The sequence below is a fragment of the Lissotriton vulgaris genome, chromosome 7, assembly GCF_964263255.1.
Source record: "Lissotriton vulgaris chromosome 7, aLisVul1.2, whole genome shotgun sequence".
Classification (NCBI taxonomy): domain Eukaryota; kingdom Metazoa; phylum Chordata; class Amphibia; order Caudata; family Salamandridae; genus Lissotriton; species Lissotriton vulgaris.
In genome coordinates this window covers 1,031,561,877-1,031,587,765 of record NC_141695.1, presented here as the reverse complement: position 1 = coordinate 1,031,587,765, position 25,889 = coordinate 1,031,561,877, and the positions used below count along the sequence as shown (strand labels likewise).

The window sequence follows — 25,889 nt, the reverse complement described above, 5'->3', positions numbered from 1 at the left end:
CGCCTTCAACAACCAGTCGTCTAGGTAGGGGAAGACAAACCCCTAACCTGCGCAGGTGAGCTGCGACCACCGCCATCACCTTCGTGAACACCCGTGGGGCGCTGGTAAGGCCGAAGGGGAGCACGGTAAACTGAAAGTGCTCGAGGCCTACCGTGAACCGCAGGTAACGCCGGTGGGCCGGCAGGACGGGGATGTGGAAATACGCATCCTTCAAGTCCAACGCTACCATCCAGTCTCCTGGGTCTAGGGCAGCCAAGACCTGAGCCAGTGTCAGCATTTTGAACTTCTCCTTCCGGAGGAAGCCGTTGACGTTCCTCAGATCCAAGATAGGGCGTAGGCCCCCTTTGCCCTTCAGGGGTACCAGGAAGTAGTGGGAGTAGCAACCACGACCTACTTCTGGCCCAGGAACGCGTTCGATGGCCCCCTTGGCCAAGAGGGCCGAAACTTCCTCCTGCAGGAGCCGCAAATGATCCCCCGATACGCGGTGGTGTTGTGGTGGCATGGCTTGAGGGGTCGTCTCGAAGGGGAGGGAGTAGCCCCCTCGGACGATCTGCAGCACCCACCTGTCCGAAGTGACTGTGCGCCAGTGAGAGTGGTGATGGCGAACCCTGCCCCCCACTGGCGTCACATGGGCCGAAAAGCACGGACTAGGAGGGTTTAGAGGCGGATGCTGCGGGGGCAGGTGTGGACTGGCTCCGCTTGCCTCCCCGACCGCCTCCACGGCGGTTTCCACGGCCGCCGCCGCGCTGGACGACAGTTTGCGGCGAGTGGCTGGCGGCACGCGTGGGGAAGCCCCTTCCTTGGTCACGAAAGGGGCGAAAGGCACCCACTTGCTGGCGCGGGGCCGAGAGGCCCAAGGACTTGGCCGTAGCCCTGGAGTCTGCCTTGTCGCCAAAGAGGCGACGGCCATCGAACGGCATGTCCATGAGGGTATTCTGGACATCAGCCGAGAAGTTGGCGGATCTGAGCCAGGCGTGGCGTCGAATCGCCACCGTCGTAGCCATCGCTCTGCCCAGCGAGTCAGTTGTATCCAGTCCGCACCTGATCGAATACTTCGCTGCGTCCCGGCCCTCCACTAGGGCTTGGCCGAGTTTGGCCCGTACCTCCAACGGACACTCTGGCAGCAATTCCGCCACCGTTTCCCATATAGAATGGGTGTAACGGCCCAAGAGGCATGCGGTGTTGGAAGACCGCAGTCCCAAGCTGAGGGACGAGAACACCTTTTTACCATAGGCCTCGTACCTCTTGGATTCCCGATCGGGGGGAGCCGTCGGGAAGGCGGTCTGGGAGTTAGAGGCCTGGATAACCAGACTCTCGGGGGTGGGGTGGGTGGACAGGAAACATGGGTCGCCCGGAGCTGGGCGGTGGCGTCTGGCCACGTTCCTATCTACAGGCGAACCTGTAGCGGGCCTGGACCAAGTGCCCAAAAGAACGTCCGACAAGGCCTCATTAAACGGCAGCATAGGCTCCATGGAGCATGACTGCGGCTTAAGGACCTCAGTGAGGAGGTTAGTCCTCACGGCCGCGACGGGGAGCTCAAGGCCCAACGCCTTAGCAGCCCTCATCAACACCACACTATATGTCGCGCCCTCCTCCGAAGCCACAGAAGGAGGAGAGACGAATCCAGGGTCTGGAGAGGTGTCCAGGCCACTGGCCTCCCCATGGTCTCCTGTCCAGTCCATGCTAGACTGACATTCCCTTGTCAGAGGGTCCTCAGACCCCTCCCAATCCTCCTCTTCCCCCATCTCCTGAGACTCAGGGTCGTAAGTGAATGAGGATGGATCATAGGGATGGAAATCCCCGACCGGCGTCGAGATCGGCGCCGACTGGCCCCGTCCCGACGCCGGAACCCATAGAGAGGAGGGGACACCAGACGGACCGACCCCGGGGGGGTCGTAAGGTCCACCGGGGACGGTCCAGCGCCCGACGAGGGCCGAACGGCACCCTGCGGCGTCGGGCCCGAAGGCACCGACGACGCCGGGACCGCTGAACCCTGCGGCGCCGAGCCCGAGGGCAGCGGCGGCGTCGGGGCCGAAGCACCCGACGGCGTCGGGGTCGCGACCCACTAGGGCCCCCAGACGGGTTCGCTGGGCCCGAAGGCGCCGCGGAACCCGTCGGAGAAGAAAGGGACCTCATGGCCATGAGGAAGCGCTCTATCTCCTCCGGCGTCGCGTTCAGCCCAGGGACCGGGGGGTATGGAGCCGAACGCGGCGCCCGCGACTCCTGAGGAGCCGCGTGGGCGGTGTCACCCGAACCCCCGGCCGCATCGCGCGAGCGTCGGGGGGGAGTCGGAAGAGCCAAGGATTACGCACTCACGTCTTAAAAGAAGCGGGGACACATCATATACCGCTACGAGAAATCAAAAAACACGTGTAGGAGGGTCTTTTTATTGGGAGACATCCAGTTACCTACCTGCAGACCTTGGTTCACGCAGGACTAGTGATCCTTTCCCCGAATTGATTAAAAATAACTGAATGGAGACTGAAAGGATCCGATCTCTCTCTCTCCCCCCTCTAATTGATTATATGGGTAAATGGAGGTAGCCAAACTCTAAGACCTCAGGAGCCACAGCGCCAGGTTGAGCTGTTGCGGATCTGGATGCTGAATGTCGCCATGGCTCTGCGTCAAAAGCCTAGGTATGAGGCGCAGCCTTTGATGCGGTACCACGGACAGTTTCAGAAACGTGGTGTACCATGGTTGGCGAGCCCACGTCGGAGCAACCAGGATGAGAGTCATCGAGTGCTGCTTCAGCTTGCGTGCCACCAGCGGTATTAGAGGTGCTGGGGGAAAAGCGTACGCAAATTTGCCTGACCAGTTCATCTATATCGCATTGCCCTGCGACTGTGGGTGTGGGTGTGGGAACCTGGCGGCAAAGTTTGGGCATTTGGCGTTTTCCTTTGTGGCGAACAGGTCTATCTCTGGATGACCCCACCTTAGGAAGTACGGGTGGAGTACTGATGGATGTATCTCCAACTCGTGCATCTGGTGGCTGTACCTGCTGAGCAGGTCCGCCATCTGATTGTCCTTGACTGGGAGGTGTTCTGCCATGAGGAAGATGCTCCTCTGAATGGCCCACTTTCACATGCTCTGAGCGAGATGAGACAACTGTCGAGAGTGTGTTCCTCCCTATTTCTGAATGTAGTACATGGCCGTCATGTTGTCCGTCCGGATCAACACGACCTTGTTACACAGATGTACTTTGAAAGCTTTCATTGCCATGAAGATAGCCATCAGTTCTAGAACATTGATGCGCATCTTCCTTTGCTGTGGTGTCCATAGTCCCTGCACAGTGTAGTGGAGTACATGAGCTCCCCAACCCTATAGAGAAGCGTCCGTCGTCAGAATGATCTGTGGCACAGGCTCCTGGAACGGTCGTCCCTTGCAAAGGTTTTGTGGATTCCACCAATGCAGAGAGTTGTATGCACGACCGGTCAGCAACACTAGGTCTTTCAACTGTCCGTGAGCCTGATTCAGCACTCCTGAAGCGGACGCATATGTAGTCTCGCGTGCGGGACTATGGAGATGCAAAAGGCCATCATGCCTATCAACTGCATAAACACTCGCGCTGGAAGCGAGTGTTGAGGTCTGAATTTTTGTATCAGCGATTGAATGCTGCTGACCCTCACTGAATTTGGCTGTGCTGTGGCTGCCAGAGTGTTTATTGTCGCACCCAGATACTGCCGTATGTGGGCGGGTTGCAGGTGGGACTTTGGGTAATTCAGTGAGAATCCCAGATCGTGAAGAAGGTGAATGGTGTGGCACATGTGGGCGGCACACTGCTGGGCTGACCTTGCCTGGATGAGCCAGTCGTCCAGATAAGGGTAGACGTGAATGTTTTGTCTCCTTAGGTGTGCCACCACCGTCGCCAGGCCCTTTGTAAACACCCTGGGTGCCGTGGTGACCCCGAAAGGTAGAACCTTGAACTGGTAATGTTGGTTCTGGATGGTGAACCGGAGATATTTTTTGTGTGACGGATGCAGCGGAATGTGAAAATACGCATCCTTCAGATCTAAAGTTGCGAGAAAATCCCCCTGACTGAGCAACAGTAGGACTTGCTGCAGGGTCAGCATGTGAAAGTGCTCCGAGAGAATGTACTGATTGAGGGGTCTGAGGTCCAGTATGGGTCTGAGGGACCCGTCCTTCTTTGGTATCAAGAAGTACAGTGAATAAACTCCTGTGCCTCTTCCTTTCACAGGCATGAGCTCTATTGCCCCTTTTTGCAGCATGACGAGGACCTCCTGCTGCAATAAGTGCAAATGCTCGTCGGACATAGGACGGTGTCTTGGGGCTATGTTGCGTGGAGTGGATATTAACTCCAGACAATAACCGTACTGTATAAGCCGTGTGACCCACCTGTCTGTGGTGATGGACTTCCAGACTGGCAGGAACTGTTGAAGTCTCCCCCCGACAGGTGTTGCGTGGTCGGGGGGCAGTGACAAGGCGTCACTGTTTGTTAGTGGCGGAGGATCTGGAGTTGTTGTTTCCACGACCTCTGCCTTTGGCGCTGTTTCCACGATATCCACCTCGACTCTGTTTGGTGTATGTGGTCTGCGTGCCGCCTTCATAGTACTGTGTGGTTTGGGAGAGCTGGCCTCTGGAAACACCTCTAGTGCTTGAGCGATGAAAAGAACCACCCCTTTAACTGCTGGGACTGTAGAGCCCCCATGGACTTAGCAGTTTCAGTGTCCTTTTTGATTTTCTCCAAGGTAGTGCCCACCTCTGGGCCAAATAGATGATCAGGGCCAGAGGTGATTGAGAATGGTAGTCTGTATCTGGCTTGAACCCGAAGATTCTGAGCCAGGCATGTCGTCTCAGCATGACACTAGTGTTAATAGCTCTGGCCGCGGTGTCTGCCGCGTCCAGTGCACATGTAATAGAAGCATTTGATATGAGCTTCCCCTCTTGGATGAGCATCTCAGCTGCCTCTTTGAATTCATCTGGCAGGTGCTGTAACAGGGTCTCAAGTGTGTCGTAATGTGCCCAGTCATACCTGGCCAGAAGTGCCTGTGTGTTTGAAATGCGCCAGATATTGGCTGCTTGAGCTGCCACCCTATTCCCCGATGCCTCAAACACCTTAGATTCCTTATCTGGGGAGGAGCATCACCCGTTGTTTGTGAATTAGCCCTCTTCCGGGCATTAGAAACAACAAGAGAGTCTAACGGCAACTGTCCCTTGATGTAAGTAGGGTCTCCAGGCGCCGGTTTATACTTCTTTTCAATTCTGGGGTTCATCACCCTGGCTCTCGTAGGCTCCTTAAAGATTTCCCCAGCATGCTTCAAGACACCCTTCAACATAGGCAGAGTCTTGACAGTCCTCTCTGAGACGGAAAAGGTGTCAAAAAGAAAGTCCAGTTCAATGGGGTCAGCATGGAGCTGGACGTCATGATTCTTTGCTGCCCTTTCAATGAGGGCATTAAACGCAGCCGAATCCTCAGTAGGCGACGTTTTTACAACACACATCTGAGTGTCTGGGGTAGAGTGAGGATCACCTGGGTCAGCAGCAGCTGCCCAGGGTTCATTGGTATCATCTGGCTCAGTGTATACAGGATAGTTGTATTCATCATCATCACCTTCCCCAGTGTCCACATCTGAATAAGTGGGTGAGACATCATGGCCACGTGGGAAACCGGTTCCACAAGAACAGGTGTCGAAGTAGAATCCTTTTTCTTTTTCAGTGGATTTTATAGAACTCCATTGGCTGTTCCGGGGCGATTTTCCGCTTATAAAGGGAAAGTCTGCCTGTTTCGCCATCAATAAATTGTTCCTGTTGCTCTTCCAACGAGGATTGTCGATGCTTTAAGGCCGGGACCACATTCGTCGACTTCGGCACCGAGGACACCTTCTCGGGCACGTTGGTGGCCATTTTAGGGGCGAAAGTCTTCGGCGCCACTTTCGGCGGCAGCGTGAAGTGAATGGGCATTGACGCCCTCTGAGGTTTATCGACAGGCTTCGAAGGTGGAGGATCTTTAGGCCCGACACTCGAGGCCTTGTCCTTGATGCGCTTTAGGGAGTCTGCCACTTGCTTGGAGAATGAGGCGGACGGCTGCGCCGACTCGACGGAATCCTTTGAGGCACCACTAGACGTGGACTCGTGGGTCGGTCCGCTCTTGCTCCTGCCTTGTCGACGCGGAGTCTCGAGAACCTTCGGATCACTGAGCCCTTTGTCAGTGTCGACAGTCTTCGCTGCCGATTTGTTCGGCTCGACTTCCTTGACCTTTGTCTTCGGCGTGCTAGACTTCGTCTCGACGCCCTTGAGCTGTTTCTTCGGGTCGATAACGCCCTTCTGCTTCGTCGGTGCCGACAGGTCCGAGGACTTTGAGCCGACCAAAACAATACGCACTTTTGGTTTCGATGGAGGCATCAGTGCTTTCACTTGCGTCGAGACCGGTGTTTTCACTTTTGGTTTCGATTTCGCAGGGTGCGGCTCCTTAGCAATGTCCGAAGCAGAGCCCGAAGGCGGGGCCGTAGAACTTATTGGAAGATCTTGGGTAAGGCCTGTGAGAAGTTGGCCTGATAAATAGTGCTCACTATTCTAGTGATCACTGTGTATCATACCAAACGACCCTTATTGATGATTGGTTGTAAGTCAACCTTATAGACCAGCTATCCTAGTAGCATGGACAAGAGCAGTCTTTAGGCTAAACTCTAGAGGGAGTGTTAAGCCAGCTGTTTTACCGTCACATATACCCCTTGAACACCAAGTGAAAGGACACCACACAAGTTGTTATGAAAATAAAGGATATTTATTTATAACAAGTCTACCCTGAACTCTTTATGAGTCAGGGAGCTAGGCACAATACAAAACTCTTAAGAAAATACTTCAAGTTGCACAATTTACACATATGCCCGAGGGGCACGAAAAAACATATACACTAAAAGTGGAATGCGAAATACTAGCAGATAAGTAACAAGATCCAGAGGCTTCAGGATCGCTAGGACTACACTACTGGACCCTAAGGTTAGGAGCAGGAGGCCTAGGGAGATCGGGTGCAGAGTGTGCACTCTCACGCGGAATGCGGGACAAAGTCTATGGAGGCTAGTATTTCTAAAGTCACTGTTTTCGGACGAATCCGACTAGGTAGACTCAAAACGAAAAAGGATCTGGACACTTAGATAGTGAACCTGCGTTGGAGCACCGAAATGCTAGGGTTACCTAGCCCAGGGGCTGCAACTGCATAGGGTTCAAAAGACGTCGGGAATCCTCGTTGTAGTCTATGGAGCCTGAAAGAAGAAGTTGCTGGCAGGCGACCAGTGAAGATGTTCGGAGTGATCCAAGCCAGGATCGGTGATGGAGATGACCTGAAAGCAGAGGGGACTCAGTTCTTAATCACTAGCCAGTGATTGTGTGGGCACCAGGATGGCACCGGATGAAGTCACCTCGACCAGGTGAGTGGGCGACGCTGGACTCTGCAGTCACACGGGCTAGGAGGCGTTGTCGGCGACCAGGCTGGAGGTGCGAGCTGTCCCACGCAGGTGTCTGCTGTTGGCGATGCTGGACCCAAGATGGGGGCAACAAACCTTGGTAAAGACAAGCCCACGCGGTGGAGTCAAGATGGCGTCTGGAGTGGACCAGGAGGGTCCGGGGTGCTCCTCTTTTGGAAGGGAGCAAGGGCCAGTCTGGAGCAACCAGACCAGTGGTGACATCGTCGTGGTACGTCGTCAGGAGGGCCACTAGCCAACGGGCAAGTGACCGGACAACGCGGTGAGCAGCTAAGAGCAGAAGGGCCCCAAGCAGATCTCGTGGATGCTGGGGGGCTGGACTTCGGTGCAGGAGCTGCTCAGGGTTGGGGCTTCTCAAACCCCAGTGCACTCACTCGAGGATCCCTCGGCGGTCGTGCTGGATAAGCGTTGTGCAGTTCTGAAGATGGCCGGTCCCTCGAGGTCTCGTCACACCCACGGATCTCAGCTGAGCTGACGATGTAGGTAGAGGTCAGAGGTGCCAGGGAAGCCGGGTCTCGTCGTGCTGGTCCCGGAGGAAGGACGTGCAGCAAACCGCAGTGTTCTTAGTTGGTGCCCGCAGATGCAGGGTGACTACTCCTTAGTCACAAGGGAGAAATCTTGAGAAGAAGTCTTGAGTTCCTTTCGTAGAAAGTAGTTTCAGGATTCAAAGATGATCTAATTTGGAAGGGGGCCCGGTCCTATCTTTATACTAAGAAAAGGGGCTGGCACGCGACTAGGTCCTGCCCATGGGTGGGACCAGGAAGGGGGGGTGGTTACACCCCTCTCCCATGCCGGACTTTCCCCAGCCCAGGGGCTGGTGTGCCCCTGGAACTGGTTCTAGCCGGCCTATGCATAGTGAGCGCCGGGGTGCCACCTGCAGTCACCTTCCTCTAAAGCCCTGCCTACCCAAGATACACAAAACCCTGTCTGGGATGGTGCTAGCACCGCCCCTGACAGGAAACCCTTTGTCCAAGCTCTCCTCGCTTGAAGGACTCCCAGCAGCAGGAGGTCAGGCTTGTGTCTGTGGTGGCAGCATCCATTTTGTGATGCTGAGGCTCGAGTTAGCTTTAACCGGGGTTCACAGTTACACACATGTCGTGTCCCTCTAGAAGGGTGGAATGCTAACCCCGTCGCCAGAATTGGCGAGGGGTTAGTATTCCAATTCGTATGACACCTTACTCGACATGTTTTGATAAAGCGATACCAGAGTTGGCACATAACCGCGAGGATTATAATGCACTTAAGAGTATATGGTATGCGTTATCATGGTATAATTAAATCAAAAAGAGGCTAGCTGAGGTGAGGGGGGGGAGGGGGTTGTTTAAACAGTATTCTAGTTTAAAGGTATACGTGACTCAGTTTTGTTTTGTCAGATGGTTATGGCACCTGGTAGGTGTGCTCATGAAGCCCTCACCCACCAACCTAGTTGGTGGCATGCTTCATCATCGGGTCCACCCAGTGACACCTAACGTGTCCCGGGTGTGCTACAACGCCTGGAGACAGCGGAGCAGGTATATCACTGTGTGTGCGGTGAAGAATGTTTTGAATGTGAGTTTAAAACGGCTTGGCGGGGGTCCCAGTACCCGAGGGTAGGACAGACTTTAATACCTGGGCCTCCGTCAGCGGTTAAAAATAAGGCAGGTGGACGTTGGAGGCGAGTTACGACCTCCCACGTCCTTGGTACGTCAACATGTTTCAGCCAGTGCCTTATGGATATGCTGGATTTCTTCAGGACGATTAAAAAGTGTGTGTGATTAAAACTAGTGGACGTGTGATACAGACTATGTGTCTACACGCCCTAAAGTGTATCTATGTGTGAGAGGGGGGATTCCCTTCTCAAGACCACGCTAGTTTTTAGGATTTGTTCTTCAAGGTTATTGAAGAGGCAAAGTAGTTGATCAGGATTACTGACCAGAGCTTGCCGTGGACCTGTAGTGCCTTCTTCGCAGAGTAGGCCCTGGGTACACCTATGCCCTGAGTTACAGGGTCTGATAAGGTGGCCCAGTACCAATTGGATATGTACCTAAGGTACATGGAATCCATTTTACAGAGAGAGCAGTAGGCCTGGGGTCCTGATTGGTAGGGTCCCAGGCCAACTATGTCAAAAACCAGCTAAAACACAGGCAAAAAAGTTGGGGGCAACCATAGTCAGGATCTACCTTCCTACAGTCCCCTGCAACGGTTTTTGTGGATTCCACCAATGCAGAGAGTTGTATGCACGACCGGTCACCAACACTAGGTCTTTTAGATGTCCATGAGCCTGGTTCTACTGTCGTGCTAAGCATTCTTGAAGGGGACGCATGTGCAGCCTCGCGTGCGGGACTATGAATATTCAGGAGGCCATCATACCGATCAGCTGCATGAATACTTGCGCTGGGAGCGATTGTTGAGGCCTGAGCTTCTGAATTAGCAGCTGCATGCTGTTGACTCTAGCAGAGTTTGGCTGCGCTGTTGCCGTTAGAGTGTTCAATGTTGCCCCTAGGTACTGTTGCACATGAGCGGGCTGAAGGTGCGACTTTTGGTAGTTTAGTGAGAATCCCAGACTGTGTAGGAGGTGAATTGTGCGTGACATGTGGCTGGCACACTGCTGGGCCGACTTTGCTTGAACAAACCAGTCGTCAAGGTAGGGATAGACATGGATGTGTTGTCTCCGATGGTGCGCAGCCACAGTTGCTAAGCACTTGGTGAACACTCAAGGGGGCAGTGGTGACCCCGAAAGGCAGGACCTTGAATTGGTAATGCTGATTGTTGATGGTGAATCTTAGATATTTCTTGTGACTTGGGTGATTGGGAATGTGGAAATATGCATCCTTGAGGTCTAGGGTCGCTAGGAAGTCACCCTGACTGAGCAACGGCAGGACCTGCTGTAAGGTTAACATATGAAAGTGTTCTGACAGTATGTATTGGTTGAGGGGTCTGAGGTCTAGAATGGGCTGCAGGAAACCGTCCTTTTTTGGGATTAAGAAGTACAGAGAGTACACTCCTGTACCTCGTTCTTCTGCAGGCACGAGCTCCATTGCCCCTTTTTGCAGCATGGTGAGTACTTCTTGCTGCAATAAGTGCATGTGCTCTGCGGACATAGGACGGTGCCTTGGGGGTAGGTTGGGGGGTGAGGGGGGGTTGGGTGGAGGTTAGTTGTAGATAATAGCCGTATTGGATAAGTTGTCTCACCCACCTGTCTGTGGTAATGCCTTCCCAGACTGGCAGGAACTGCTGGAGTCTTCCCCCGACGGGTGTTAAATGGCCGGGGGGCAGTGACAAGGCGTCACTGTTTGTTGGGAGAGGAGGATCTGGCATTGTTATTACCACGTCCTCTGCCCTTGGCGCTGTTTCCACGGTATCCACCCCTGGTATTCTTCGTATAGGTGAATTGAGTGCTCCCTTTGCTGTACTGGGCTTGCTGTAAAGCCTGTCCTCTAGAGGCTCCCCTACTACCGGAGCGACGAAAGGAACTGCCCCGAAACTGCTGTGACTGCAGAGCCCCCATGGATTTTGCTGTCTGTGTCCTTTTTTATTTTTTTGAGGGTTGTGTCTACCTCGGGACCAAAAAGGAAGTCTGGGTTAACTGGCTGGTTTAGCAAAGTTGTCTGAATCTCGGGTTTAAACCCAGAGATGCGGAGCCATGCGTGACGTCTCAACATTACACTAGTGTTAATGGCCCTAGCTGCCGTGTCTGCCGCATCCAGTGCGCATTTGATGGATGCATTAGAAATTAACTTCCCCTCCTGTAGGATCATTTCTGCTCCCTCTTTGTATGCATCAGGCAGGTGTTGCAACAACTGTTCTAGTGTGTCGTAGTGAGCCCTATCGTATCTAGCCAATAGGGCCTGTGTATTTGAAATCCTCCAAATATTAGCAGCCTGTGCTGCCACTCGCTTTCCTGATGCCTCAAAGGTCTTTGACTCTTTGTCCGGAGGAGGAGCGTCACCACTAGTTTGCGAGTTTGCCCTCTTGCGAGCATTGGCCACTACGAGGGAGTCCAATGGGAGCTGGCCTTTGATTTAGGTGGGGTCCACTGGAGCAGGCCTATACTTTTTTTCAATCCTAGGGTTGATAACCCTCGCTTTCGTGGGCTCTTTGAAAATGTCCACAGCATGCTTGATGACCCCTTTTAGGCAAAGTCTTTGTCGATCTTTCAGAGGTGGAGAAAGTATCAAACAAGAAATCTTCTTCCACCGGTTCTGCGTGCATTTCCATGTCATGGTTGAGGGCTGCCCTTTCTATCAAAGCCTTAAACGCCGTCGTGTCTTCAGTAGGCGAGGTTTTGACATTGTAGGACTGAGTGTCCGGTGCAGCTTGTGGATCATCAGGGTCTACAGCATCATTCCATTGCTGAGGTTCTTCCTGATCAGTGTCAGCCTGATAAGTGAAGGCCGCCTGACCGTATTCATCACCCCCTTCCTCCTCGCTTTGTGCTGGTGAATATGCCATTGGTTGTGAATAGGTCTCAACGTGTTCAAAGAGAACTGGTGAGGTGGTCGAGTCTTTTTTCCGTTTAAGAGGAATTTTATAAGCCTCCAAGGGATGTTCAGGGGCGATCTTCCGTTTATGGATGGTAAGCCTGCCTGATTCCGAGTCGATGAAGAGTTTCGACTGGTTGTCGTACGAGGGTTCTTGGAACACAACCCCTTCAAGGGTGGGCTTCGAAGGCGCGGACACCGTCTTGGATGGGTCGATGCCTTTGTGGTGTTCGAGATGCTTGGCTCGAGCCATCGGTGGCAGACCGAATTTAATCGGAGGGTGGCCAGTGGATGGGCCGACCTTCTTCGAGCTTGCCGTAGTGTTCGATCCGAGCTGCTTCGGCGACTCACTAGTATGCTTGCCTGATGGCGTCGATTCGAGCTCACGGTGCGTAGCATGCCCGGACTTGGGCGTCGACGCCACCTGCTGCTTCGGGTCAGCTTGGGTCTTCGACTCGAGCTGATTGCTTAGTAGCGGTTTGAGCGCTGAAATCTTCGGCTCAACAGCCTTCTTGGTCTGGAGGCCTTTGGTCTTGTCGCCATGTTTGTGCGCCGACGTCGACTGCGTCGAAGTGACGTGCTTGACGGTAGAGCTTGGCTTCGACCCCCCAGACTTCGGGGCGACGCCCCCTTTCGACGCCGAAGGGTCGCCGATAGTCTTCAACTTGACTGGCGTTGACGTCGATCCGACGACCACCTTAAGTAGTTTTGGTTTTGCCTCCGTAGGTTTCGGTTTCGATTTTGAAAGATCGACTGATGGCTCCTTTGAAGTATTCTTAGCCTGGCCAGGACGCGGGGCTATAGAATGTGGAGTAAGGTCTTGGCTAAGGCCTTTCGGCGATGCCTCGACCTGAGCCGTAGGGAGCGTATTGTCAGTAGTAGGCCCCGCTACTGCGGTTGGGCCTGGCTCATCACTGGAGTCGTCATCGACGGCCCCGATGGCCTCATCGTCGTCCCCTACCTCGACGACTTCTTCGTCGTGGACGTATTCCTCATCTTGCTCGTCCACATCGAAGTTGGAGTCATGCGCCGACGCTGGGTCCGAATGCTCGTCAGGATCTTCTTCTTCGTCGGCGCCTTCTTCATCACCGGCCTCGAAGATGTTGACCGGCTCGGGCGCCGACTTCTGCGCTGACTGTCTTGCTGCGCGTCGAACTCGAAGCGTCTTCTTGGAGCGGAACTTCGAGCAGGCCATACAGCTGGCCTCGTCGTGCTCCGGGGATAAACATTTATTGCACACTGGGTGTACATCAATGTGCGGGTATTTTGAATTGCAGACGGGGCATCGTTTGAACGGGCTCCGATCCATCGTAGTCGTAGTTTGGGCCTTTGGTGTCGAAAGTGAAAATTTGCCTTCGACGTCCGGTTCGAAGAACTGGAGAAGAAACAGGCACCGAACTAGACAATACCGACGCCCCGAAGGCCTTTTGGCCTTAGTAAAGAGTTATAACAAAGTTTCCGAACTGGAGTCGAGAAAGTACATCCGAACCCAATGACGGAAAAAAACTATCTGGGGATGGAGAGGATGCCCATGCGCACTGTAGTCCAGGGGAGGAGCCACCTATCTCGTGATGCTTCGAAGACTCTTCCAGGACAACAATGTGCAATCATCCGGACCCAACAGGGGGCAATCTATGCACAGATATGAATTCAGCAGCCCACATGCCTCGAACATGCCCTTGTTAGGCCCACAAGATATCTGCATTATGAGTATAATATTGGGATGCAACACTGAAGCCTCCAACTGCTCTTCTCCTATGCATCTCAAAGGCACAGGGAACAGATCTCCAAAGAGATCTTCCCACAAAAAACACAGAATGCCTGTGGAAACAGTCATGATTTTCAGACTGTTCATTCTCAATGTCTTTTCAAGGTTCTTCATTCTCAGACAGTACAAAAACATTGAAAAAGGTAACATCGGATTTGTCAGGTCCATGAGCCAACCCTGCACAGGTAAAGTCATTCTGGATGGCAATGCTGGATTAACGGGTTCGAGGCCTTCACATATTTTGGCACCTAACAACAAGTCAAATATGCAGGAAGAAATATCCATCCGAAATCAAGATTTTGATTTAAATGAACTGATGAAGGAGAACTCTGCAACGGGACTTCCTCACACAGTATAATTAGTACACATCTGAATTCATAGTGGCATGTAGGAAGAGTGGAGTGCAGAGCACATTTACCACTTGGGTGATGTTTGGACAGTTTACAAAGAGGTGAATGTGCAAATAAGTAAACTTTAAAAATAAACTATTATTTGCATATTGGTAAATGCTATATATAATGTATATAGGAACTCCCACTCTCACAAGGGGCATGATACAAGCATATGAATCTTATGCTGGAGAAACACAGGATCCATAGAGTGCAAAAAACAGCCTTTAAGAAAAGCCAAGATATGACTGCTCTACATTTCTTTAGAGGTACTTTTTTTAAATAAGATGACATTTTAGTAAATCTATACTGGGAACTATATCAAAGTGCGCAAAAATAATAAACAAGCGTATCTGAGTTTACTTTACATTAAAAAACGGTTTACATCTTACTTGCCTTATTGTGATCATTCGTTCACCATTCTTATCTTTTTGCTTGTCCACATCAATATGCGCGCCAGTTACATCCTGAATTGCAGAGATATTACAGCCACCTCTTCCCATGATTCTGGAAACAACCGAGGCAGGTACAGACAGCTTTTTCGATCTGCCAGTGTTACAAAATGTACACTTATATTAAACCTATGCTTTCTTTCTTTGCATAAAACTGTTCTCAGTGTACAACTATGTAAATCTTATCAGTCTAGAATTTCAAAACAATTAAATTGTTAACAGATGCAGAAAATGTAACAGATCAGCAGACATCGAAAAAGGTTTGTATCACTAGTGAGACCTTAAACTCATTATGGCTATTGACTGTAAATCAATTTGTAATAACATCCCTTTGCAGAAAATGGCACAAATAACTCAAGTAGGAATCACAGGTTGCCAGTGGGCTCACTGATTATCTTGAGAGTAAGTACTCCAAAATATCTGCCAATGTAGCCAGCTTGAAAAACTGAAGGCAGAGAGTACCTGTGGCAGAGAAACTGTGTTGGTTGGGTGGAGTGTTAACCCTGCTCAACCAACAGCCACAATCTGTCAAGGTGAACCACAAAAGTCACCAATTAACGAGCGCTTAACCTCTGGTAGATTGGCACAAAAGCAGCCAGGCTTAACTTAAAGATAATGTGCAAAGTATTTAGGCAGCAAAAAACAGTAGTAAAGTGTAAACACAAAAAAATCCTACATTTTAATAAATTATTTGACATCAAAATGACAACAATCAAATAAGTAGAAAAGTTATGATTTTTTTAAATTTAAGGTAAAAACTTGCACCTAATAGAAAGCGCCAACCGCAGACATCTAGGGCCGGATGTATGAACATTACAATTTGCGAGTCTATTATAGCGAATTTTACCGATTCACTATTATAGACTCGCAAAATGCAATGTATGTAGAAATCTGCTTATATTAAGTGATTCCTACGTATTCCTTATTTGAGGCTCGCAAACCGAGTCACAAATAAGGAATGGCTTCCCATTCATTCTTATGGGCCAATAGGCCCATAGCAATGAATGGGAATTGCGTACGTAATTTGTGAGTACCCAATAGGTACTCGCAAATTGCGCATGCAATTTCAAGGCTGCAAGGGTTCCTAAAGGACACCCTGTAGCACCCCTGAAATGCGCATGTGTGCACATGTAGCGCACATACATGCCCTAAGGGCATGTATGTGTGCACATGTGGTGCACAAACATCCCCTAAGGGCATGTATGTGTGCCACATGGCACTTTGAGAAATGCATGAAATTGCATTTTTCAAAGAAATCGCAATTTACCTCCAACCTGAAGCGGGGACGCCAGCGCCTCTACCCAGTCCTCTTCTTCCAGCACTCCCACGTCAGCCTCCCAATCCCCCCTCAGTTTCTGAAGTGCTGGGGAGCAATGCCTCACCAAGGTTGATATATGCGCGAGATTTTTCTATCGCCCAGATCACCCATGAATAGTTTGGCCTCTATAGGGCTGAACTCAGGAATATCCTCCAACCTCCGCAAGCTCGGTGTTAGCGCGTGCCTCAACTGTAAGTATTGATACAACTGTGTCTGCTGTAATTGGAATTCTTCTTGAAGAGTCTGAAAGGACTTAATGAAGTTATCCGTCACAACATCGCCCAAGGTGGATATGCCGATGGCATCCCACCCCCTGAGTCCTGTCAAAGCAGCCAACTGGGGCAGCCGCCCATTATTCCACAGTGGAGTTTCCCGCGTCAGGACCCCCCACCAACCCATGCGCTGCCGCGCCTGTCTCCAGACTGCAAACACCACCTTCGTGGCCGGCGGTAGCGCCCCATGTAACCTGGCAGAGTACAATATAGTGTGTAATGTGTGCTGGCCCATCAGACAGCGCTCCAGCGCATAAGCTGGATCCCCCCTGTAGCCATACCACCAGTCATTGAGGACCAGCAAGTGCGAGGCCTGATAGTACGACAGGAGATCAGGTGAGGCCAGCCCGCCACCGTACGTAGAGAGAAAACGTACGCACCGCCACCCGCACCCTCCCTCCCTCCCAAACTGTCCCAACACCGAGTTCACCGTGCGAAACCACCGGGCTGGAATCGAGAATGGGTGATTCTGCAACTGGTAGAGAAGATGAGGCAGTGCCACCATTTTAAATATTGCCGACCTACCAAACAGCGTGAGAGGCATACGAGACCAGGATGTAATGTCCGCCCGCGTCCTATCCCACACCGGTACCACATTGCGCTCCCATGCTATAGCTGGAACCTCCCACATTCTGACTTTTGGAAGTCGTAAAGCTTCAGCAGGAAGAGGCTGTAGCCGCCAAGTACTTCACAAGGCTGGATACCCTTCTGCGAAGGACCGCTTGAACAGGATTATTGGCTACATAGAACAGTAGGAGCTGCCTCGAAGTCCGGGCAATCGGCGATGCACCTTGAGCAGATATAAGAGCAGGTTGGTCCTGATCTCATCTCTATTCTCAGAGAAGTTTTTAGCCCAAAAATACCTTAGTCTCAAGTTCTGACTAGGAGTTAGGCTCTCTAGAAATCTTTAACACCACCATCAAGGGTGCAGGATTAGAGGTGCACCACTTGGCGGATTAAGACTCACTCAGGTCCAGGTGTGGGTTCAAGATGGCTGGAGCCTTTTCTGTCACTGAGGCCGATCAGGAGGCCAGCTAACTAGCCCATGGACTCACTCTGGTATCCATGGGTTTAAGAAGTGGAACAGGGCTTAAGTAGCAAGGCAGGCCTCAGAGTATTCAAGGCTGGCATCAGGCAGCAAAGAAGTCTTTTTAGGTGTAGCAAAGCAGTCCTATGACGTAAACAGCAGCCCACAGAAGCAAGCAGTCCTCAGAGATCATTATGCATGTCCCGAAAGTGAACTGAAGAGTTGGCCTGAGGGTCCCATATTTATAACTTGGGAGAAGTTTCTTGACGATTCCTGTTGAAATGCTTGACGTTTCCTGTCTCCCAGGCTGGCTGGGTGAAAAATGTAGGGGTGACCTGTGTGTGAAGACTGGGCACAGCATACTGATTTGCAGGTGGTGGTGTACCCAGCTCCGCCCATCCGGCCAGACATGCCCATCCAGGCACACCTAATCCCTCTATTGTATGAGTATCTAGGAGGAATTCAATTTAACCATGTTAAAGGGAGCAACTACAAGCCCTTTAGCACTGGTTAGCAATGGTAAAGTGTGCAGACTATTTATGCAGGCAAAACCAAATCAGAAAAATGGGAGGGGTGAAGGAAAACAGTTTGGGGGTGACCCTGAAGAGAGGGCCAAGTCCAACAGTACCTTCACCTCTTGCCCCAAAACACAGAGGTAAAGCAAAGGCTGCCTAAGAACCAATTGTGGCGAGCATAGAAGATGATTTGTTGATGAAAGAGAATCCCCATCGACCTGAGCTGTGCATTTTAAGGAATAAAAGAAAAATAATCATTTGATGAATGACAACTAAAGATATCACAATTGAAAAAAGTTAAAATATGCTGTCTAATTAGAAATCTCTCTCTCAATGGCAGTAATATGTCTGAACTATCATGCTGTTCCACTGTCATCTCAGCTCCTCCCCTTATGTTCCAAAAGGTCTTGCTTGAAAATCTTTGTGCAATGTTAGTTGCCAGCATAGGCCTATGAAATGGCAATAAAAGTAATTGTGATCAGTCATCGGCATAAAGAGATAGATGAATTATTTTGTCATGGATAAGGAGGCACTTGTGAGTGATGTTCAAATAGGGCAACAGCTAAAGGCTTTGGTGCTTTACTGAAAACTAGGCAGCAGACAAAGGGCACCCATGTGTGCCTCAGTCGATATTTACAGAGTTCGAGACACCTCGATTAAATTTCATCCACACTACAGGAGCTGTATACAACAGATATCCAGCTTTGTGGAGCAGAAGCAAGCCCAATCCTTAGAATAACATCAAGCAAGAAGTTATTTTCCGCTGCCAAAAAGACTGTGGAGGCAGACCACTACAGGCACAGATGGTGCAAGAATGTAAAAATGGTGTGACTGTTATAAGAGGTAGAATGACCCTATTTCATGTTCCACTCCGTTTTCAGAGAAAACATCAAATCTGGCGCCAAAGTCTACATCAGCACATACGCCAAAGAAAGACCCCACTCCAACAGTTGTGTCCAACTTTGAGCCAATCAAATCTTTCCCTGACCGAGGTCACACCCATAACAATGCACCTGGGTTTAATTTCCATATGCTACAGATTTACTCCAGAGCTGCTATCGCACAAGTTACTTACCTTCGGTAACGATACATCTGTAAGAAACAGTAGTTCGTATTAGATTCCTTACCTTAGAATATCCCCAGGCATCAGACTGGATCCGGAAACTTTTGCGCAGCAGTACCCTTGCGCGTCGGTAGGCGTCGTCTGCGGCTCCAGGTCCGTCGTCGGGATGACATCGCCGGAGCACCTAGACGCCGCCCTCGCGTGCTGACGTCAGTTCTTATACACAGCTTTTCCGCGCCAGAAACGCAGAGCCATGATAAAAACCAACACTGGTGCTAAGAAACTAGGGCCCTGAAAGGGTTGAACCTTACCCCTAGATATCGGTTCGCAGAATGGGGAGTATGCGTGGGGCGGTAAGGAATCTAAATACTAACTACTGTTTCTTACAGATACATCGTTACCAAAGTTAAGTAACTTGTGCATCTGAAAGAAACAGGTTAGTATTAGATTCCTTACCTTAGAATAGATACCCCAGCAATACCAACCCTTGTGGTGGGTCTGCGAACCAATGATCACACCAGAAAGTCCTATAGAACGGAACGGCCGAAAAAGCCATCTCTCCGGACTTTGCTGTCCAGGCAGTATTGTCTTGCAAACGTGTGCAGAGAGGCCCACGTAGCTGCCTGAAGATGTCCTGCAAGGGGACTCCCCGACCCAGGGCAGTAGGGGACGCAGTGGCCCGAGTGGAATGGGCACGTAGCACCACAGGAGGTTGCTTTCTAGCAAAGAGTAAGCCTTGATGCACAAGAAGACCCATCTAGAAATGGTTCGCTTGTGCACCGCCCGACCCTTATTAGCGCCCACGTAACCAACAAAGAGTTGGTCATCCACCCGGAACTGGCGTGTGCGATTCAGATAGAATGAGAGCGCATGTTTTGGGTCCTGACGGTGGAGCCTCTCTTCCTCTTTCGAGGGAGGCGGAAATAAGGTGGGCAAGGTGATGGACTGCCCGATGTGGAAGGCTGTGACTACCTAGGGCAGGAAAGAGGGTCGCGTCCGCAATACAACTTTGTCCAGATGGACAGAAAGGAAAGGAGGTTTAGAAGAAAGAGCCTGGAGCTCACTCACCCTCCTGGCAGAGGTGATGGCAACCAGGAATGCAGTCTTAAGAGTAAGGAGACGAAGAGGACAGTTATGAAGTGGCTCGAAGGGAGCGCACATCACATAAGTCCGAACAATGTTCAAGACCCATTGAGGCATCACGAAAGGAACAGGAGGGAACATATGAGTGATGCCCTTCAAAAACCTATTTACAACTGGGGGCTTGAACAAAGAGGGCTGATCAGGGAGCCTTAAGAAGGCGGAAATGGCAGAGCGGTAGCCCTTCAGAGTGCCCAGAGCAGAGCCCTGCTGGGCAAGATAAAGAAGAAATCGAACCTCTGAATGAGGGGCAGAAAGGGGATCCACAGCCTTTGCTGTGCACCATGCCACAAATTTGTTCCACCTACAGGTGTATACCGATTTTGTGGAGGGACGCCTGGCTGCCAGAATCACATTACAGACTTCAGGAGGCAATTCAAATGGCCTCAACTGCCACCGCTCAATCTCAGGATACCCGCATCTTCGTGCCCAGTCCGGAGCCACAAGGATGACTTGGGCCCGGTCGCGCCTGATGTTCTTCAGCACTCTGGGCAGAAGTTGTATGGGCGGAAAGGCGTACAACAGACCACAGCTCCACTCGCGTCGAAAAGCGTCTCCGAGCGAGTGCCGCCTTGGAAATTCCAACGAGCAGAACTGATGACATTGCGCGTTCTCTTCTGTGGCGAATAGATCTAACCAAGGCTCTCCCCACTGCTGAAAGAGGCCTTGCGCCACGTAAGAGTTCAGATGCCATTTGGAATCCATCATGCACAGACGGCTGAGTTCGTCCGCCCTGGCGTTCAGGGAACCTGCCAGGTGTTGAACCACCAGGGTCACACCCTGATATTCCAGCCACTGCCAGAGGCGCAGAGCCTCCTGGCATAGGGTCCACGACCCCACCCGCCCTGTTTGTTGCAGTACCACATGGCGGTGGTGTTGTCCGTGAACACCTGCACTAAACTCCCCCGGACAGAGGGGAGGAATGCCTTAAGTGCAAGCCGGATCGCCCGCAGCTCCAGAAGGCTGATGTGGAGCCGGGACTCCACCGGAGACCAGAGGCCTCTGATTTCCGCCTCTCCCATGTGTACACCCCCCCCCCCCCCCGCCCTGGAGGGACGAGTCGGTCACAACTACGTGCTCCGGTTGGGGTAGGGAGAGGGATCTGCCGCTGACTCAATCGTGGTCCGTGAGCCACCACTGCAACTGTCTTGCAGTGCCCCACGATTCAAGACATGGTCCGACAAGTTGCCCTGATGCTGGGCCCACTGAAACTTCAGGTCCTACTGCAGAGCCCGCATCCGCCACCTGGCGTGATGCACCAGAAGGATGCAGGAGGCCATCAGCCCCAGAAGCCACAGCGTCAACCTGACTGAGATCCGGGATAACGGCTGAAAGATCAGAGTCAGAGCCTGAATATCCCGAACCCGCTGTTCGGGAAGATAACTCCGAAACTGCGCCGAGTCTAGAACCGCTCTGATGAAGAGGAGCTTCTGAGAGGGACACAGGTGTGACTTCGCCACATTGATGGAGAACCCCAGCAGGTGCAGGGGGTGGGCTGTAGTCTGGCTGTGGCTGACGACTGTCTGGGGCGAGCCCGCCTTCAATAACCAGTCGTCGAGGTAGGGGAAGACTGAAACCCCTAACCTGTGCAGATGAGCTGCGACCACCGCCATCACTTTCGTGAACACCCGTGGGCCGCTGGTAAGGCCGATGGGGAGCACGGTAAACTGAAAGTGCTAGTGGCCTACCGTGAACTGCAGGTAGCGCCAGTGGGCCGGCAGGACGGGGATGTCAAAATAAGCGTCCCGCAAGTCCAACGCTACCATTCAGTCTCCCGGGTCCAGGGCAGCTAAGACCTGAGCCAGTGTCAGCATCTTGAACTTCACCTTCCGGAGGAAGCAGTTGACGTTCCGCAAGTCCAAGATAGGGCGTAGGCCCCCTCTGCCCTTCTTGGGAACCAGAAAGTAGTGAGAGTAGCAACCACACCCTACTTCTGGCCCAGCAACGCACTTGATGGCCCCCTTGGCAAGAGGGCCATAACTTCCTCTTGCAGAAGTTGCAAGTGATCCCCTGACACGCTGCGGTACTGCGGTGGCATGGCTGGAGGGGTCGCCTCAAAGGGAAGGGAGTAGCCCCTTCGGACGATTTGCAGCACCCACCTGTCCGATGTGATGGAGCACCAGTGGAGGAGGTGATGACGAACCCTGCCATCCACTGGCGTCGAATGGGCCTGAAAGCTCGGACTGGGAGGGCTTTGAACTGGATGCTGTGGGGGTGGATGTGGACTGGCCTTGCCGTTGTGCCCGGGCACCTCCACAGCGGTTACCACGTCCGCCACTGCGCTGGATGTTAGTCTGCGGCCCGTGGCTGGCAGGACGGGAGGGGGCGCCCCTTCCTTGACCACAAAAGGAGCGAAAGGCAGCAGTTTGCTGGCGCGGGGCCGACAGGCCCAAGGCCTTGGCCGTAGCCCTGGAGTCCTTAAAGCGTTCAAGCGCACTGTCTGCCTTGTCGCCAAAGAGGTGACTGCCATCAAACGGCATGTCCATATGGGTGTTTTGGACATCAGCTGAAAAGTTGGAGGACCTCAGCCAGGCGTGGCGACGAATCGCCACCGTCGTTGCCATCGCCCTGCCTAGTGAGTCCGTTGTATCCAGTCCACACCGGATGGAATACCGTGCCGCATCTTAACCCTCCGCAAGGGCTTGAGCAAGTTTAGTCCGGGTATCCTCCGTACATTGTGGCAGCATGTCCGCAACCGTGTCCCACAGAGAGTGAGTATAACGGCCCAAGAGGCACGCGGTGTTGGCTGACCGCAACCCCAAACTCAGGGAGGAGAATAACTTTTTCCCGTATTGCTCGTACCTCTTGGATTCCCGATCGGGGGGAGCCGTCGGGAATGCGGTCTGGGAGTTAGAGGCCTGTATGACCAGGCTCTCGGGAGCGGGGTGGGTGGACAGGAAGCAAGGGTCACCCGGAGCTGGGCGGTGGCGTCTGGCCAAGTTCCTATCTACAGGGGGACCTGTAGCGGGCCTGGACCAAGTGCCCAGATGAAAGTCAGACAAGGCCTCATTAAACGGCAACAGAGGCTCCGAAGAGCTTGCCTGCGGTTTAAGTACCTCGGTGAGGAGGTTAGTCCTCACGGCCGCGACGGGGAGTTCAAGGGATAAGGCCTTGGCCGCCCGTGTCAACACCACACTATAGGTAGCCCCCTCCTCCGTAGCCACGGTAGGAGGGGAGACAAAACCAGTGTCTGGCGAAGTGTCCAAACCACTGCATCCACTAGCTCACCTGCCCAGTGCTGATCAGACTGGCACTCACGTGCCAGAGGGTCCTCAGACCCCTCCCAATCCGCCTCGCCACATATCTCCTGGTACTCTGGGTCAAATGATGGGACCGGATCATAGAAGAAAAAGTCTTCTCTCCGCTCCGGCATCGGAACCAGGTTGAGGTGGGAGGGGGGGGGGGAGGGGGGGATTGGCGGACGGGGGACGAAGTGGTCCGGGGATGGCGTCGGGGGCGACACCCTAGGGACCTGCACTTGGGCTCCCAGTGGGGACCGCGGGGCCTGAAGGCCTCATGGCCGTGAGGAAGGCATCGATCTCCTCCGGCGTCGCGTTCTGCTCAGGGATTGGTGGGTATGGAGCAGGCCGGGACGCCTGCGGCTCCGGCGGAGCCACGCGGGCGGTGTCGCCCGAACCCCGCGCCGCGCGAGCGTCGGGGGGGAGTCAGAAGAGCGATGTCGCTTCTTCGACTTCTTTTGCCTCTTACCTGAGGACTTGGAGCCCGAGGAGTGGTGTTGATTCTCCGAGCGGTGATGACTTCGGCCCTGCGACCGGTCCCTCGACCTCCTTCCGGACCGGGACCTCTAATGGCGCAGGGTCGACTGCCAGAGCTTGAGGTGCTTGCGGGACCGCTCCTGCCTATCCTTCGACGTCAAGGCCCGGCAGTCGGGTCACGACTTGTCATTGTGGTCGGGCCCCAGGCAATGTAGACACCGGCAATGGGGGTCGGTAACCGACAATAGTCGGTTGCAGTCTACTTCGAAGAAAGATCAAAAATGATCGAAAAAGTTTAGTAAAAAATTGACTAAGGGTACCATTTTTTCCGGATTGGCGCTTGCTGGTGCGGAAAAAAGAAGAACTGACGTCAGCGTGCGAGGGTGGCGTCTAGGTGCTCCCGCGACGTCATCCCGGCGCCAACGACGCCAGACGCGGAGCTGCAGACGACGCCTACCGATGCGCAAGGGTACTGCTGCGCAAAAGTTTCCGGATCCAGTCTGACACCTGGGGATATTCTAAGGCAAGGAATCTAATACTAACCTGTTTCTTTCAGATTGGTACTACAACTTTTTTTTTACTCCAACTCAAACTTTCAGAGACGACAATGGAGACTATGGGGATGATTTGCCCTCAAACTATTAAGATGACAATCTCAACATGGATTTGCAGGAGGCCAGTGGGTTGGACACTTCGCCTGGAACAGGTTAAGTTCTACCTGTGGATCAGCGGAACAGAGTACTTCTTTTGCTTTGGTCATAAGAAGTGCACCTGAGGTAATGGATTTATAGCCACCCTAGATGAAGTTAAAACTAACCTTCTAACAGATGTTTTACTAGCCTCTACAGGTTTCCTCCGAGCCTACATTGCCATTCAGACCGTGGCATCTAGCTATCCCAGAAGGATCTAGTCTAAACCTCATTCCTGCCTATCGTTGAACATGCAGGTTGCCAGGTGTAACAGCCCGCCACCAGGTAGCCCTGACTTCTTGACACAACACCATATACCAAAGTGTTGTAGTTCAAACTCAAAAAAGTAGGGTAAACCCCAATTCATTTCTAAGATCTCAACAAAAAGGGGCTAAGAAACTTGAGGCATTTGGGAAACAAATATTTTCATTGGCCAGCCTAACAATCCAGTCGGTGACTGACAGCTGTACGCCAAGCAGCTATTTCCAAGCTTTATGGGACATGGTGAGAGATGACTTGCCTGCAGACCCAGAGGAATTTCAGGCCAACCTAGATCAAACTATCCAAGATGGTCAGGATGAGGCCGAATATGTAATCTGATGTGGACTGAACACTACCAATTGCTTGGGAAAAGCAGTCAGCACAAGGATGGATGAGATCCACAGGATTCTCTGGTGACGAGGGGGCATCCCTTATGGATATGTCTTTCAATGTGTCTCGCTTGATTGGCTAGAAGGCCGATTCCACACTCAAACACATCAAAGAAAGCCAGACCAAGGAACACTAACAAACAATCTACTCCTGCACAGCAGTACCCTCAGCAGTTTCCCCCCTGTTAAGGATACTCCAGAGGTTTGGCATACCAGCAACGCCAAGACCCACAGACCATGCAACAGGCAGCCCAGTCCTTTTGGGGGCCGGGGATCAAGGATATAAGTCCAAGTACCCAGCAAACTTCCCATTCTCCCATCCATGCGGCATGAGCCTCCAAGCTGCTTTAGTTTGCTCTTAGTTGCACACAACCCCCCTGTGTAAGGCATTTAAACAGCACCAAAACAACTGAAGAAAGTCGACAATCAGGAAATCCAACACCAATTCATAAAGATTTAGTAGCTTTTTATGAATTACGGGACGGGGGACGGCATCGCGCGACTGCCCATGTGGTGTCCGCACATTTGACGTCAGCGAGGTCACATAAGTCCCACCCCTCGCGCCTACGTCAGTTTTCTTCTGAGAACTTTTCTGCGCCAAAACGTGGAGCCACCAGACAAACTGTGGGAACATGGGACCATGGGAACAGTGTGCGAAATAGTAGAACATTTGGAAAAAGGAATGGTGAAGAACAGCAGCATAAGGAGTAGTGCCAGACACTTCAGTACCCAAGGGCAGGGAAAAGAATAAAGAACAGAGCCCAGCCCTGAACCACCACCCTGCCAGAATGTAAACAGTACCCCATTGAGACAAGGCACACATGCAAAAGGTCATGAGAACCTGAGCAGGAGTGTGACCCCAACCAGGAATGACGAAGGGGAACCAGTTCCAAGACAAACAGGGAACAACCACCAACCAAGGCAACCCTAGCACATAGTGCGACAACCCCCTAAGGAAAGATGGGGCAAAACGCTGTAGGGTGACCCCAAC

The 25,889-nt window shown here is 52.2% G+C and overlaps 1 protein-coding gene across 3 annotated transcripts in view; it reads right to left on the bottom strand.

Annotated features, from left to right (window-relative positions):
• The window catches only part of ANKHD1 (ankyrin repeat and KH domain containing 1), a 1,478,908-nt gene that overhangs the window by 357,957 nt on the left and 1,095,062 nt on the right, over positions 1–25,889 (bottom strand). For all 3 annotated transcript variants that reach the window (XM_086931463.1, XM_086931465.1, XM_086931464.1), the window contains exon 28: positions 14,453–14,602. In XM_086931463.1, the coding sequence (XP_086787589.1) occupies positions 14,453–14,602 (150 nt within the window). The remainder of the gene's footprint in view (positions 1–14,452; positions 14,603–25,889) is intronic.